The following is a 17,434-nucleotide window of genomic DNA, read 5'->3' as shown; positions in this document are numbered from 1 at the left end:
ATTTACAGACTGCATCCAAAACAAGATTTAGAATTTGATCATGAAAAGAAGGAACAGATATAAATAACACAACTGCCTTTGATTTACTATCATTAACAAGACAAAACCATCTCAGGTAACTTTTCTGTTGCTTAAAGATCATGTGCTCACTCACTGGCTGTATAGTGTGCGTAAGATTGGAGTGATTTCTTGATTCTCTCTTTATTTATATGTTTGGTTTATTCCCTTTCTACAAATCCCCAAAATTGTATTGAAACAAAGCATAGGACTTGAAATACCATTTGAGAAATGTGATTCACTAGCAATTATACCCCTCTGCTTATTGGCAATGGGGAAAATTAGAGCACTGTTGCTACGTTGTTAAACATTGACAGCAACAGCTGACTAAACTAAATTCCAAAAGTTCTTTAGAACATTTAATGCTATTGGTTACAGCTGATTTGGCAGGGAGGGGAGCGAATACCAATACCAGGAATACATTCACATTCAAGAGAACATTGTTTTTCAAGATGGAAAACATCCAGTTAGAAACAGACATAAGATGAATGTGTTTCTGTATCACTTACATTCTATCTAAAATGCTTACATTCTATCTGAAATCCAACAATTCAAGCCTTTAATAACCATAATAAAAGTGCAGTATTAGACATTGTTAGAACTACTTCTTTATTGCCTGCCGATAACTCTGTCTCTTACTTTGAAGCTCAGAATAGCTATAATGGCAAGTCCTGGTAGGAAAGCATAGAGTACTAGGAAATTGATTGTGAAGTGGGACAGTGCACTAGGAAAGTTTTTTTCAATGAATTGAATGCCATGAGAGAAAATACATGCAGCATTAATTGCAATGGAACTGTTGGCACCACCTGTCAAAAGAAAGAAGAAATCAATTTCTTTAGTAGGTGAATCAGTAAAATTAAAACTTAAGCCTAAGTATCTAGCTCATACATTCTGTATACCCAGCCCTAACATTATTTTAATTATGGACTACATCCACAGCAGCATTTCTCATCATTTTGGAATAAGGTCAGCCAAGCCATGTGTTTCTGCTGTTAATCTATACCACATTCATGCCAAACAAAAGAAGATATATGGCTTTTCAGAGACGTTATCTGAAGGGCCCTCAAGAAGCAAGTTGCCTCGTGTGGTAGAACTGCAGTGTTCCCATTTGTTGAGTGCTTCTGAAATTAAAGAAATGGAATCTGTCTGAAGGGCACATTAAAAATCAGCTACTTATGATTACTACGAAGTCAAGGACTGATTTTCTAGCATTTGCCATCTATGCTCATGTAATAAAAAGAGACCGGAGAGATTAACAGATAAAGAATAGACAACCTTGGAGAGGAGAACAGAAGCCTGGCTACAAAGCACAAAATATCTTGGGGTAGGACCAAAGCTCTAAGTTTTATCTGCATTGGTGAACGTAAGCTATTAACCCTGCCAACCTGATTGGTTCTAATGTGTTGCCAGTTACCTGGCTCACAACCAGCAAAGCACAACCTGACAGGTCAAAGCTGCTCAATATATGCCACGGTGACATATTTCAACTAGCCTCACAGAAACATCTGGTCAGGTGTTACCTGTCAGTGCTCCCTGCACTGAGGTTTGGTCTTGTATTGTGCAATTCTGTTGGTCTTCTATTTGTGTAACACTACTCTGATAAGCTCATAACAGGCTGCAAACTTTACCTTCCAAAGTGCCCCAAAGGGAGAAGAAAAGAACAGGTGAAGAAGGGAAAGACAGAATACTGAAAGAATGAGAAATGGTTGAAGAAACGAATCGACCTTTTGTCTACCTTGCTGATACAGTGTTATCATCGTTACTGATAAGATCTTTTTTAATCACTTTCAAGTTACCTTTATTTCATCAGGATACTTCTATTGTACGTAGAAGGACATTAAGCATCAACATCCCATTAAAATTCTTTACAACGGATTAAAGGATGGGAGAGGTTTTTGAACACCTACCACATGTGAAGTTTAAGCCATAAAATTCATTGACTATAAGAAGTTCACTGCTGTATTTTTGAAAGGTGAGATAACTGAGCATTTTAAAAGGTGTTGGCATTTCATCGATGGTCCTTAAAGAAACAGAGAAGTTAAACTCGCTTTTGCTACATTCCCAGAGGCAGCCCTACCCTAAATGAAAATAAGCTCTCTTCGGTTGTAGCCTGTTACAGAACCAGTTCTTGGCTGTATACGTACAATTTTCAAACATAAAGTACATTTTAGCCCTAACTGAGGAGACAAGCATGAAGGCTGACTTTGACTTTGGTTCCAGTGACATAACTTTCAGCCCTGACTTATTTATATACAGTCACAAATAATTCTGTAAAGTTGTTTGTTATTCACATTGCAGTGATAAACTGAAAATGACAAGACCCAATATAAACCTCAGTTTCAAAAATGTGTTGCTTCCAAAGTAAGAAACTGACACCTCCTCACTCCATCTTCAAACCCCAAAAGACTGAATAGCAATTCACTGGAATAGTAATAAAAATACAAAAGTGAAATAAGAATGTGAAGTATGAAAAATTTTGAAATAATGTTATTCATCAAGATGGGTCAATTTATGCACCTAAATTACTGCAACACTTTATTATTAAACAAATGAATAGAAAATCAAGCAACCCAATTCTCAATGCTACTTTTAATATCCTTCATTGCCCATAAAGTTTAATCCAAGAGATTCAAAACATTAAGTAGCAACATCTCTACTGTGAAATAAGGTTAAAAACTACTCAAATACTTTTTAAAAGTTATCATTATGGCATTAGTCTGTGGTAGCAGGAATAACTATCTCATCACCATAAATGTATTAATACCTCTTCCTGAAAACAGGGACCAAATAATTAAGATATTAACCTAGTTCTATTTGATAAGTAAGCATTAGCTGAGATCCTCTTTCATGAGACAAAGCACCATTGGATTTGCAGTGTCTCATGCTTTTCTTGAGGACAACTTGATATCATGTACTGTTAGCTTTAGTTAATTTTCTTCAGAAAGGTCTCAGGTGAGCATATCTTATTTTCTCAACATCTCAAGAAAACTTTTTGACAATAGTTTATCATGATATGTTTCTCAAAAAATAGTAATTTCAGTATTGACAAACACAAGAGGAAAAGTGCTCAAAGTTTATGCAGTTACACTGCAAAAACATTTATTTGCACAGTAATAGAATAAATGGTTAGTGAATATGCAGGAAAATTCTGATCCTACTTCACTGTACTTAAATCTGCACAAATAGAAAAAGTGACTGGTAAGTTTAATGACTAACCTGGAGAAAACACTAATATGATAGTTGAGAACAATTGCTTTTTAAAGCCCTTCATTCCTAGTGTTTAATACCTGGTAAGTTCCAGCAGTTACTAAAAGTTTCAAGATAATGTTTTTTTTGGTAAAGTCCTCCTGAGGACAGCATTTCTTGCGATAATACCAGCATAAGTAAAAGAGTTCATCTGAGCTCGCAGATACTAATTGCTCAGTTTTATCTTCAATTTATTGGCAAAAAGTAAAACAAAAAAAAAAGTTAATATCTTTCTTGACTTCTAAAGTCTTTTTTTGTGTGTTTGGTACAAGGTCTAACATGATTAGGCAGTTCTATCTCTGAAGGATAACAGCTGCACTTACTTTCCATTGCTAGCTGTGCATTATTGTGCTTCAGCAGCACAGCATGAAACTCTCCTATAAGCAGATTATTTAATGTTAACACCATAATGAAATAAAGTTTTTTCCTACCTCAGTAGTCCTGTTCCCACTATCACACCTGCTGAATTAAGTAGCACCACTCCACTTTGGACTATATTTGGGTTTTGAACCACGCCGAGTACAACAAGTGTTAGTAATTCACCAATTATATGAGATGCTAAGACAACAGCAAAGAAAATTCCAAATCTGGAAGCATCAGGGTACAACCCTGTAGTCCTGTACAAAAACGAGAAAGAAAAGTAAATGAACAGCATTTAAAAAGCAGTGTTTTGGTAATAAACCTGGAATGTAGCTTTTAGTTTTGTTTTTATTCTTTTGCCACTACTCATTAAGTGAAATGTTGATGTCTTAAATCTCAATATGTTGTTTGGAGCCTTAACATAAAGCACACCCACTTCATACCATGACCTAGGAGCAAATATATTAGGTTTTCTCCATCTAAGTGAAAGAGGTTTATGTAAAGATGTAATTGTAGCAGAAATCCATGTTGTTTCAAGGTAACCACTGTGGCTTTTACAATTCCATAAACTAATATCCCCCTCCTTTTAGAGTCTGTGCAGTGGGAGTTATTTGTGTAAGAAGTCACATATTTAAAGAAGGTCATTGTGCATATAATTAACAGGTGAAATTTTGCACTTCTGATACCATGCATGCAAATGTAAAAATGGATATACTCAATTAAATCAAAGGCTAATTGACTTCACCACCCATTTAATTAATCCAAATGCAATTTCCTCCATACTCCTGCATTCTTTAACACAACATGCTATTCCAAGCTTTTCCCTAGCTCACCTAAGGAAAAAAGGTGTCCCCCCTCAGTCTGCACTAAAGATTAAAAAGCTAAGAAAGGCCAGCAACTGCCTGGCAAAATTTATTCAGCCTTACAGTGAATATGACAGATGATAAAAACTTTTATTACATAGTGACCCATTACTCTTTTGTAAATACCTCACACGAAAAATTGCCTCCTGCTGCATACACACTGTGTGCTTTGCTAAGCTGACAAGCAGCTATTCAATGTTTTTTTAAAATTTTTCACTCCTCAATACAAGGCCCTATGTCTTTTTTTAATCTATCATATTTTAACATGGTCTTAAAAATAGAAGTATTAATTTTCTCACAGGTTTTCCACTAGCAATTTTTTGTGTGTAACACCTAAATAATCTCTGTTATAAATAGATGGTTGAACATTGACTCTTCAAGTATTAAACATTCACCAAGCTAGCAGGTATTTAATAGCCTTTAATCACAGATTAGTGTGGAAAGAACAGCTCTCCAAAATTCTAGCAGAAAAGTATCACTTTCTCTGAAATGCTCTAATAATTTACACAGAGCTATGTAGATGCAGACTAGCAAATCTGCAGTAGGAATAGGAAGAGAAAGCCTAAGAAGGAAAAAACCCCAACCCAACTTGGAAGAGAGAATATATTACAGCGATAGAATGGTAGGATAATATAAACTGTTACGACATTTCACAGAGGTATCTTTAGCTCAGCGAATCAGCATAAACAGAGTACATTGACTTGATTGCAAAACTAGCTGTATCCGTTCTTGGCCAGGCCTGCCTTGTTTCCAGTCAGGTAAGAGTTTGGGTCTGTCTGAACTTGCAAACACAAACTCTTGAGAGAAATGTCTCGTAAGAACACGTACCAGAGGCTATCAAAGGCTCTTTAAAAGGTAGTCCCTCCATTTAGAATTTAGTTCTGCACAGATACAATCTTCAAAATTTCATAGAGGATTTGCTTGCTCTAAGAGGTCTAAGGGCACTATGAAATCACTCTGACACATCACTGATGGCTTCCGAACAACCACAAGGTAGCAAAGATACATGGAGGCTAACGCCTGTAAATATTAACCAGAACTACAGTCCTTATTCTTGATTGCGTTTCAAGCTACCAAAGCACAAGGGCAAAGTCTCTGCCCATACAAATTTCCTGTTTGTTAAGGAGTGAGCCGGACAAAGAGTGGCTCATGATCTTCAGGAGCTCCGCAAACCTTCCCTTATCAAACCCGAAAAGGTGCTTTCTGAATGGCTGCCCTCTCGGCAACCAGCTGACTCGCAGGCAGAAATGGAAGGGCTCTGGTGAGCAAAGCACATACTCTAAATGCTCATTGGAAGGAGGAATAATTTCCCTTGGTCTGTGAAAAAGGGCTTCTCGGGGAGCGCTGCCTGAAGCAAACAGCACTGACAGCATGCAGAAATAAAGGCCCAGGGAGCTAAGGGGACAGGGAAAAAAGTGCCTCGTTTGAGCAAAATTCAGTGCACCACACACCATTCCTTCACATAATTAGGAAAATAAACCCCCCAGAAAATGCTTGAGGGACAGAATTTGGTCATTATTTGACATTAGCTTATGCCAGCAACCGTGGACTGTATTAAGAATAAACAAGTGGAAGGTGGAAAATCAGTGGAACAGAAATGAAGAGCAGCAGACCTTATGTGATAGATAAGGCAGTGAACAGATGAGATATTTCATCAGCCCATTCTGAGATACTACTACACAACGATGGAAGGAAATTAATGTACTGGGGACAAAACCACAGTTTACAATCAAACCCTTCCTCCCACTATGAGACATCCACTTTTGTGTCTTTCTCTGGAGACTGGAAGAAAGGAAACCAGGTCTCATTGCCTCAGTATGCTATAGCTAACACCTCAACATCACAGGAAATAAGCTTTGTTACTGTCACGCGCTTACTGTTGTCTTCCTCTCATTCTTCCTTATTTCCTATCTTTCTAAATGTAATTTAACACTTCCCAAAAAATTTTTCATGGAAAGGGTCATTGGGCACTGGAACAGGCTGCCCAGGAAGGTGGTTGAGTCACCTTCCCTGGAGGTGTTTAAAGGACGGGTGGACAAGGTGCTGGGGGGCATGGTTTAGTGTTTGATAGGAATGGTTGGACTCGATGATCCAATGGGTCTCTTCCAACCTGGTGATTCTATGATTCTAAGACAGACGAACGTTCCAGTCCCATTAGAACTTCCAAAGTTACTGAGAGAACATATTTTGCCAGTCTTACTTACTCACTCTTTTAACATTGCTTCTTTTTATCTTCTGTGTGTGTGTGCATGTTTGTGCAAGGTTTGACCTGCTAGAAATAAAAAGCCTTCTTGCAAAAACCATGGCATTGCTTAACAGGTCTTTGGCAAGACTAGGAACTTCTTGAGTGCCACTGAAGTCCCTGATTTTACTTAGCACCTCTTATAAGAAGAAGGGCATCTTCCCATAAGCTTTCTCTGTAATCATTCTGAGAGACAACAGCAGGAAGCTGTGCCAGAAGGCCTGTTGCTCACAGAGGAACTGAAATTGGTAAGAAAAATAGAGTAACGATCCAAAAGATCATACAAATGCTTACCAGTATAAGAAGGTGCTGAAAATTGCCACACTAATAATACTGAAGGGCAGGAAATGAACTATATAAGCTAAAAGCATTTGCCACTTCTTATATAAGCCGTCTTTGCTTTCTTGGTCGCTGATGGCACGTAAAGGTGGGACTGGATTAAAAGCAGAAGGAATAAATTAAATCACCGTTGAGTAAATACACCAAGACACATTGCTAGAAAAACCAACCCAAAGCACAGAGACAACTTTGAGAATATATCAGAAACATTCTGTATAAACCAGTTTGATCACTTTTCCCCTCCAGTAAACACAAAACATGCTCCCTGCAGATGGCAAAAGTTGGTAAGCTTACTAAAGAGGCCTAACTAGGCAGCATGCAGGACAACTTTCTCTTTTTGGAGATAGAAATTAAAGACATGAAAAAGCTGCCACCGCTGGATCGTTTCATGAAGTGCTCAGATCTCAAGGTGTTGACAGTAGTGTATGTTCTAGTAAATAGAAACTACTGTCGGTCTTAGCACGGCAGCTGTAAGAGAAACACCTTCTAAGAAAAATGTTATCATCACATAATAATCTTAAATCTATTTATCCTTAATTGCTGTCAAAACTCTTTGGTACTCCCATCCTTTCCATGTCTTTGGTTTTGATCTCACTTAAGATGTTAACTACAGACCCAGACTTCGTCCTGCCTTTATAGTGCTACATGCAGGGCAATTAAGGGCTTTTGCACAGCTGAGAATAAATCCTTCATGCATAGCCCAGTTGTGAAAGGGAGAGGCAGGAACCAGGGTGTATTCCTTAAGAACAGTGAACCTGGAGGCCCTTCTGATTCACTAATCTTTTTCTGTGGTGCAAAGCTTCCTGTTGCTTCACCTTTGAATTTCTTGCTTCTGTATCAGCTCTGACATTACCTAAAACTGTTCAGATCCTTCAAATTGTTATCTTCAGGAAAGACTTTTTCCTATTTACAAAATGATGTCAGTAATACATGCTGCTGCACATAATACAGGACAGAAACTTACAAAGGGCAACAGCATTGAGCATCCCTGTGTAGGGGGGGGCACTCACACACTGGTAGACAAGCCCCACACGATCCTGCACCGCTCCTTTTATCAAGTCATTCCTTAGTCTAAGAAGGAAAAATGCTACAAACAAGCCAAATAACAGATTCTGGAGGAGACGCATGATGACACCCATCTTATCTCTGGAGAAGTTTCTTGTTGTCCTCCTGATAATGAAACAAACAATAATAATATACTTGTTAGATATGACTGGCCACATGTAGGGTAGTGCCACATGTAGGGTATGTAGCATTGAATAACTCTTACACACACAGTGTCCACAAAAACGTAATATATTAAAAAAAGAGAGGGACAAGTATGGTGGTAGACAAAAATAAGAAAGAAATTGCATTTCAATACTGGGGGTACCTAAATGATTAGTGGATAAGAAGATTTTTCTCAAATACAAAAAAAAATAAAAAAAAAAAAGTCTTACCGTAAAAGAATCCATAATTTGTAAAAGGCACTGGGTGAGTCTTTAGTTTTGAATGGTATTGGTGGCAGCTCTTTCATACACCTTGTTCTTTCAATGGCTGCCAGTACTTTGCTAAAGATCTCTGAGTTTTTGTAGGCTGCCACAATTACCTGCACCCTACTGTATGTTTCGAGTTCACGTTCCTTGCTTCGGGTGTCCACTGATGTCAGATCCACTGTAAATTTACAAAATGTTTACTATGTATACAATCACTTTCCTTTCTTACCTCTTCCCCCTCCTTTGCAACTAGCCTTTCTTTATCTCTGTCCTAAAATCTGCAAAGAAGCAGAGGTCAGCTGAAGGTATTTAATATTTCTTTTACTCCTCCCTTCCGTTTCAAGCAAGTGAACCAATAACTATGCAGCCACAACAAATCTCTATGTTTTGGGGTCTCTGTAGGACCCTGAAGTTTGAGTCTTTCATCTGGAAATGCAAGTTGTGCTACTCAGACATTAGTGTTCTCCTTGTACACTACAGAGCTGTGGCACTGACAAAGAGCTACTGCTGCTGAGAGCAAGACAGATCACCAGCTGAGGATGAAGAGACAGCTCTCTGGTCGTAAACTTCTCAGGTTTTCAGGTAAATACTCAGACATAGCTCCCTGATTCCCCCTTGTCTTCTGCCTGCTCCTCCATAACCATGGAGCTTTATTTTTCAGGTAATCTGAGCTTTTGCTGCAGAGACACTGCTCTTCTCTACTTGAGCTTTTGCAGTATTGTTGCACTGAGTTTCATCCGCCTCCATCTCAGACGTACTTTTGCTTTAATGTGGTTAGAGGATGTTCAGCAGGCCAAATTCCCCTAGCACGCTCAGTCCAAGCCGAAGAAAATACTACTGCCATGGAAATTATGAAAGGTAAATACTTCGTAGAGTTCCTTTCTAAAAATTCTGCCTATATCTATTCCTGAGACCAGCAATTCTTTTATTGGCATGTGCTATTTGTATAATTGGATTTGCACATAAGGATTCAGCAACAATGATAAAATGCACTATAAATTTCCCTTTTCTCTAACAGCAATGAATTATCTAAGGTTTCAAAAACCTAGATTGTCAGTCTCAGGAATAGCTCTTCTTACAGATTTTTATATTACTCTTCTACATCTGATAATATTTCTTTATTGCTTATTTATTTCCAAGGTTTCTGTCATCTTTAGATTTCAGTTTTACAGTATTATGCTCAACTTCAAAATACAAACTTACCAAGAGGAAAGAAGCCCTTATCCAAGATTCTTAATGTGTCCTTAAAATCTGAATTAAGCTTATGAATACTTCTCTGCTGTTTCGAAAGGTAGAATTCAGCAGAATTGTCTTTAATGGTAAGCACATCCAAAATGAAGTCTTCACTTTTGTAAATAAGAACATCTGAAGTGCAGACACACCTTTTAAAACTTGGCCAGGGTGACTTATGGAAGTCACACAGGAAATAAATGGCCACCAGCTGTGTTTTTAAAAAAATGATAACACTGACTAGTCTCTAGACCAAATAGCTAATGCAGTACCATGCGTTTGTACTTTCTCTTATAAAAACAATATATGACTTTTCAATAATATAATCCACACTTGATACATAGGATCTATTTTCCTCTGCTGATGATGTAAATGATAGCAGAATCCGTCCCTTCATTCACATCATTAAATCACACAAAAAATATAAACTACCAATTTTCCAAAGACTATATATTCTGATGATTCTTTGCTCTAAACCGTATCTTTTCCTTTCCTTGTCACATTCAAAGGCTGACATTTGGAGAATGCAGTACTCTCTTTACTAAGCTTCTTTAAAAGTGAGTCTAAATCTCAACTCATCTATGCTTTTCAAGACTATTCAAAGTCATGAAGGCAAAATTATCCTCACTGTCACACCAGAATTTTCAGCTTCATCCCATTCCAGCTTCATGTCAACAACCATCCTCTCTTCTCTCTGAGTTTAGTGCCATCTAGACAATAGAAAAACAGTGCCTTCTCTGAATGTGCTATGTTTCTGAATACAGCTTTTTGGATTGGTCAAGTTCCCTTATTAATGCTCAGCTAGTATCATCAGAAATCAGCCTACATACTAGATTTAAAAGATAATTAGGAAGACACACACACACATATATGTATGTAAGTATATACACATTCTTCAAACATGTGTCCGCATGGATCAGGTACAGACACCCTACAGTAAAACCAAGTCTCATTTCCAAAATCTCATGCTGACACTCTTTTTACATCCAGAATTTGTAAAACTATTCTTCGGCTTTTACAAACAGCTTGCTGTCATCATCTCCTGAAGCATCCGTATGTTCTGTTCCAGTAGTTCACCCTGATACTAGTGACTGCCCAAACCTTTGGAAACCTAAAATCCAGTATCCCTGGAAACTGATGCTTCAATCATCACATATTTATTCCAAATCCTTTCCTCTAGGCAACAACTGTTTTCAGTTGCTTGGCAGCACGGAGTCCATAAGGGTGTGGAACTTCCCACAGTTTTGGGTTTAAATTGATTTTCTTACATCTACTGGACAGACATAGGGAGGTGCCTTCAGGAATCCTGTATCATGAAGCTGAGATTCCTTCACTATTGGTAGTTTATTCCTTTCTGATATGTATCAGACCTACTGCAAACTCCTGCTGGTTTATGGACTCCTGTGGAAGTTACACGGTCCCAGCTCTCGCTGTTCTGTGAGCTGAGAATGATTACAAAGTTGGGGAAGAATTCAAACACATTTCTATCTCTGGAAAAAACTTTAATTTGGGAAAGAAAAACAACTTGTTCATCTAAAGGAATCCCATAACAATTTAGACAAACTTACCATAGAAGTCAAAAGGATTTGATTGCTCAGGACAAGAATAGCCACAGTCACTAAAAAAAGTGATCATTTCCATTGGGTTACCACAGAAAACCATTTCTCCAAAGCTCATGATGGCTATTTTGTCGAATAACTGTGGGGAGCAAATTCATATATTAACAATACATCCTAAGAAGCAGGACATTAATTCTTGAGTACAGCTACTATCTTGATAATAAAATTGCTTTGACAGGAAAAATAGTTTTGACACATTCAGACTTCCTTTGTTCATTTCTGTCAAAGGAAGTTTGTCCTTTCTATTGCATCTCTTGGTGCTTATACAAGATGTAACCTTTGTAAGCTCTTAAAACTAGTGGTTCTTGAAACTATCAGTGACAGCAGCATTCAGAAGTAATTCACAAATAGGAATGGGAGCTATGGACTTATGACTTCAGTTCTAATGTACCTTCACTTTTCAACTGATGCGCTTTGGCACCTAATAGCCCCAGTCTGTAAACTCCCCAAATTGTTGGGAAGATTATCCTGAAGTGCTTAAGGACTTTGACAGCACTGCTTTTTGGGTGAACATTTGCCAGGGCAGGGTTCCCATCAGCTATGATGAATCCATAGTCCCAAGGCACCAGGACTGCTTTCAGTCCTGAAAACCACTGTCGCTCCCCTCTGGCTTCATGACCACCTACACTCAGTTCAGTCAGCCAGGAAAGAGGTGCCTTGCATTCATGTGCTAGGTGGTGGATGTGTCAGAAGAGCAGTGTGAAATAGAAGGGAAAAATGCTTTCCCTAGCAGAGCCCTGTAAGGCAGGCCTGCCCCACCTCATGACCAAGGTATCATGACTTGACATAAAAAAGGAATAAAATAGTTGTGTTTTCTTTCATTTCCATTTCAAATCATGGCTTTATCTGTCTCAAGTTGCAAGTGCTACTGAAATATAAGTATGTAAAGATAAATAAAGTGCTAGTTTTCACAGTGCCTGTACACATGGGGGATTTACATGGCTTCTTCCAGTGTTTTTGATTTGGGTAGCTGCATAACACAAAGGTTAGGCACACAGTCAGTGCCCATGTTGTTTTCACAGGGAAGTATGTGCCCCAAAGTGCACTATGACTTGCAGAAGGCCAGAGCTAGTTCAAGACGAGTTTGGGTGAGGAGGGGAGGAAGAGGCTTTGAAGACAACTGCACTGGATCTTATACTTTTATATGAAGAGAACCTAAGTACTAAACATCGTGGTGAAAAAAAAAAATGCCAATAAAGAGTAGATATAATTTACCCTGAATAGTTCTGAGCGAGGCTGATGAATCGTAATAATCACAATCCTGTCTCTGTGTGCAAGCTCTGAGAGCAGTGAGACAATCTGATTTGCTGTCAGGCAGTCCAGCCCTGTTGTTGGTTCATCAAGTAGCATGACCTCTGAGAAATCACAAATAATAGCATTAAAGCTCAGGTAAAAGGGTATTAATCTTATAGGTTCTGCCTTTGAAGCTAATTTAGTAAATAGCATAGAAATCACTCTACATGTGAAATTCTACGTGTAAAGCTGAGTATGCATAGACATTGCCATGATGCGCTCTTCCAGTTTTATTTAGCTTCAGTGGTTCTGTTTCAGTGATTAGCAATAAGGACATAAAAAACTACTGCAGGATCAGAGCATAATAATTCTTTTCAAAGTCCAGGTGAAGTCTGAAAATTACCAAATTAGATTTTTTGTATGCAACTGCTTCTATGAACAAAACAGATTTCAGCATGTATCCAAATGTAAATATAACTGACATCATTAGCTAGAAGTTTGAATTAAATCTATGTATGCACACAGGATTTGTTATGAACACATGGTGAGTTGTTAAAATACAGCATATGTAATTCCATAGATTAGATAGGGTTTGGGGTTTTTTTACTGCATTTTATTCACTGACTTTATTGGAAAGGTAAAAGTTACAGTGAAATTCACTATTTTCACAGACATGAGACATACAGCACAGATGAGGGTAGTTCAACCTTTATCAGGATAAGAGAGCTTTCTTTATAGGTTTATTTACACAGAGTTACTACAGTGTTCACTATAGAGTTTAGTGAATTTACTGAGCGATAACTGCACTCAGTGAACTCTCTGGGAGTCACGAGTAGCACACAGTACCTGTGATACACCTCACTTTCCTACTGAAATGCTCCTTCCTGCCTGGTACGCAGTCCTCATACATCTCACCACTACAAGGACTCCAGAATCCAATAAATGCCTGATCTGCAGTCACTCTATAGGATTCTGGCACCTTTAAGAAATTGTCTCAAAAGTGACAAAATTTGCAGTGCTGCTTCCTATTGCTGATCCTTCTAGTTATTCTGCTTTGATTTTCATTCATGGAAATCTTTCTGCCTCTGGAATGTATATGGTGCTAACACATACATGGCTCAAAGGCAGCTACTCCACTACAAGGCTCAATGTTTGCATATCATAGAATCACAGAATGGTTTGGATTGGAAGGGACTGTGAAGGTCAACTAGTCTAACCCTCCTGCAGTAAAAAGGGGCATCTTCAACTGTATCAGATTCCCCAGAGCACCATCCAACCTGACCTTGAATGTTTCCAGGGATGGGGCATCAACCACCTATCTGGGCAACATGTTCCAGTGTTTCACCAACCTCAGCATAAAAAAATCCATCCCTGTATCTATGGCTCTAATGCACTTCAAAAAAATACAGATGAATGTGCCACAACCGACATTTCATACACAGAAAGGATGAGCCCAGAAAGACTTAAAATGGATAAATGCAAGTCTAAATCATTGTTCAGTCCTTAAGATTTTAAAATTGTCTACTTGCTAAGATCAACGAATAGATTAATGACAGATCCGAGGTACTACTCATCCTTTTCTGTCATTACTAGGCTAGCTTTTGTTGAATTACAGAACATAAATGTTTTTCTATTTTAAAGTGGTTTATGGAGGTCCATGGTAGGAGGACAAAGTGCTTTGTTTTATTCTGAAAATCTATACAGTGGTACTTACTGGGATCTTGTAATAGCTGAGCTGCAATTGAAACACGACGCCTCTCACCCCCAGAAATTCCTGCCAAAATATGGCTTCCAATTATTTTGTCAGCAATGTGGATGAGACTCAGCTCAGCCATAACCGTAACTACCTGAAAAATAGTTACAATTTAGAAAGACTAAACACATCCAACTCTGATACCTGTGTGCAAAATGAAAGAAATTAAAGAAAAAAGGACATAATTTTAAGGTATGGCTTCCCCAATGTGCTGCTTGCATCCATTCTAATTGAAAGGTGTCTGGCCTTATTTCTATTTGACTATTTTAAAGACATTATTTCAATGATTATTTTTTTAAATTTTGTTGCCATTTATTCTGAAATTAGTAGAATTTTACCTTCAGTTGACTTTAAGAGATGGGAAGGTATGAAGCATAACACGCTGGTCTGGCTTCGAAATAAGGGAGCTGAAAGGCACATAAGCACTGAAAACGTATAAAATACTGAGTAGATGATAAGTGAGAAGACAGAGAGCAAGAGCCTTTGGTCAGGAATATTCTATTTTTACTCTCAGCAGAGGCCAAAAGAAGTCCTTTAGTATATCTGAAACACACCTATTTTATCAAGGAAGTGGCTTACTGGACCACTGCTTTTCAGAGCTGTTCTGGTTAGTGAGAGACACTGTACAGGAGCCAGGGTACTATCAAAGTCACCCCTGCTGTCCATGAGACTTACCAGCACACATGGCCCTAAACACTGGGTTTCCTATCTGGGGAAGGCGAGCTGACCTAGACACCAATGGCAGCAACTCCTGCAGCAGTAACTGCTGTAGCTTTGCACAGAATAGTTTTGTTGCAGCATAACGGTGATTCCCTGGAGCATCAGCACAAGCCCCTTGCAGAGCAGGGAGCACGAGAGAGCTTGTGTCCTACTCCTCAGCAGGATATTCCTCCCCATTTGCAGAATAAGGATTACAAAACCTTATAAACATAAAACACAGCCATGGATGGAAAGTGCTGCTGGTGAAAGCATTACATGACATCATGTCCGCCTTTCTGGTGGAAGATGATAAAATACAGACCTTCTTTTTGATGAAGTCGTTGGAGCATTTCTGAAGAGTTAGTAAGGCAGTGTAGGTCAGAGACTCTTGTATGGTGAGGAAACTTAACAAAGTGGCACTCTGGAAAAAAAAATTGAATAGGAAGAAGCAGTTAGTCCTGTAGTAATTAAAATCTTGCCTCTGCTTCCACGACCTTTACTCACTCATACAATTTATTAGATGCTTTGTACCACATTTACTAATAAAATCACAGTCAGATTACATTAGTCCATTACACTAGCAACTTTACTTTCTTTGCATGAGAGGAAGCCCACTGCACAGAAGGAAATGGGGAAAACAACCTGTGGCACATAAGAGAAGCAATCTCTGAATTGTTCCTTCTTCAGCTGATGCCCATTCACATACACGTCACCAAAGAAGTTGTCTTTATGTCCCAGTCTTCCTGATATTGCATCCAGAAGTGTTGTTTTCCCAGATCCTTTCAAACAAAAGAAGTTAATCATCAGAGGTTAATTTTATGATTTCAAGAGTGGTAGCCTCACTTGGATGGAGATGTATGAAAAGAAGTATTGTGTTTTTTTCCTCAATAACATGTAAACAATAGGTCCTGAAAATATAGTTAGTTAAGGGGAAGTAAATGGGAAAACCAGAATGTCTGCAAATTAGCATTTAATTCATGCAAATTCACACTTCAGATTGTATATTTGGGTATGTGTGTATATATATTTTTTTTTTTCTTTTATTGAAGTTACTATTTTTAGTTAGATGACAGAAAGTTGAGCTCTGAAAAAAACAAGCACCACCATTTTACAATGGAGGGATTAAAAACAGCTGTAATTTCATTATTTAAAACAGATCTCAGTCACATTCATACCACTGTGAAAGTCACCAGTATGAACTCTGATCTAATTTCTTTTGAAGTATTGGAACAGCTTACCAGAATTTCCTAAAATTCCCATAATTTGGCCACTGTCTAGGTGAAATGAGACATCCTTAAGTATTTGCTGGGTCCATTTTTTATGACATAATGAAGTGTTCCACCATGGGCCGACACGTTCTCTTGGAAAGCAAACATTAAAAAAAAAGATAAAATAGAGAAGAATTAAAAATTTTGTGTAAAGCAAGTAAGCAGTTCATAGCTACTTGCATGTGGGATGTGAGCCTGCAAGTGTTTTTAAATGTGGTGGGGGAAAAAAAATATCTCCCCTCTTGCCCCCTACCTCCTCAGTTCCCCAGCATTAAGTTTTGAACTTCAGCATTATCTGGAAGATAAAGTCTGAATAGAATTTTCAGAATGACTGCTAGGAGGCTTTCCGACTACAACCAAAAGGGGAAACTTGAACTAGGGCTTTATTTGTTGACAATGTTTGCCAGCCATTAATCCACCTGACCCCTTTTCTTTTTTTAAGTTTGATGTTATCCTTCTGGCAGCAGTACTAAAGGCAGAGGAAAAAGGCACAATTTTTGGAAATCTGTAAAGTATCTCCTTCAGAGACATGTGAAGAAGGATTGGTGAACCCCCCAGAGGAGACCAGCTCTGCCTCCCTCACGCTGTGTACTCTAACCGTGTGGCAAGCAACCCAGCACCATGAGGCAGGTGTCCTGGCAACATTCCTCCTTTTTTACTGGGATTAAGCTGAACTCGCAGCCCACCAGTCCCAGCCCCATTCCCCTTGGTCCCTGGGGATGGAGCAGCTCCTCTTAGGCAGGGGCTGACCATGCCACCTTCCTGACCCTACCTTATGGTATAATTGATGCCCCGGACACTGATGCTGACAGATGGCTGCAACACAGCTTTTGCCTCGCCTGTCTGCCCACTGTGGCTGCTCCTCTCCAGGGTGGAAAACCCGCTGTCCGACATCCTCCAGTGCTGGGGCCCTGCGGGCTCCCTTCCTCACGCTGCTGGCCAGCTGCCTATTGCAGCCACCATGCCTCCCCGGCAGCGGGCAGGGGCACCTTCCCGCTGTCCCAAGGGCACCGTACGTTGCTGCCCCCGCCACTTGCCACCCAGGGAAGA

General features: G+C 38.9%; 1 protein-coding gene across 1 annotated transcript; it reads right to left on the bottom strand.

Moving 5' to 3' along the window:
• Window positions 1-586: 586 nt before the first annotated feature.
• ABCG5 (ATP binding cassette subfamily G member 5) lies at window positions 587-17,349 on the bottom strand. Its single transcript, XM_069852662.1, has 13 exons — window positions 17,157-17,349; window positions 16,355-16,476; window positions 15,759-15,895; window positions 15,439-15,537; window positions 14,379-14,511; window positions 12,647-12,786; window positions 11,381-11,510; window positions 8,547-8,760; window positions 8,072-8,277; window positions 7,063-7,201; window positions 3,735-3,920; window positions 1,965-2,077; window positions 587-863 (listed from the first exon to the last, which is right to left on the bottom strand). Exons 1-13 carry the CDS (start codon window positions 17,276-17,278, stop codon window positions 667-669), a joined length of 1,938 nt encoding a protein of 645 aa, XP_069708763.1. The 5' UTR covers window positions 17,279-17,349; the 3' UTR covers window positions 587-666.
• Window positions 17,350-17,434: the final 85 nt, after the last annotated feature.

The sequence above is a fragment of the Phaenicophaeus curvirostris genome, chromosome 2, assembly GCF_032191515.1.
Source record: "Phaenicophaeus curvirostris isolate KB17595 chromosome 2, BPBGC_Pcur_1.0, whole genome shotgun sequence".
Lineage (NCBI taxonomy): Eukaryota > Metazoa > Chordata > Aves > Cuculiformes > Cuculidae > Phaenicophaeus > Phaenicophaeus curvirostris.
The sequence above is the reverse complement of the archived record's forward strand: the minus strand, read 5'-3'. Positions and strand labels throughout refer to the sequence as shown.

Coding starts and splice junctions, on each gene's coding strand:
- ABCG5 (XM_069852662.1), bottom strand. CDS start 17,278: ATGTCGGACAGCGGGTTTTCCACCCTGGAGAGGAGCAGCCACAGTGGG. Junction 3,921..7,062: donor TTCAGCACCTTCTTATACTG/GTAAGCATTTGT, acceptor GTTTTTGTACAG/GACTACAGGGTTGTACCCTG. Junction 864..1,964: donor TGGCTTAAACTTCACATGTG/GTAGGTGTTCAA, acceptor TTCTTTTGACAG/GTGGTGCCAACAGTTCCATT.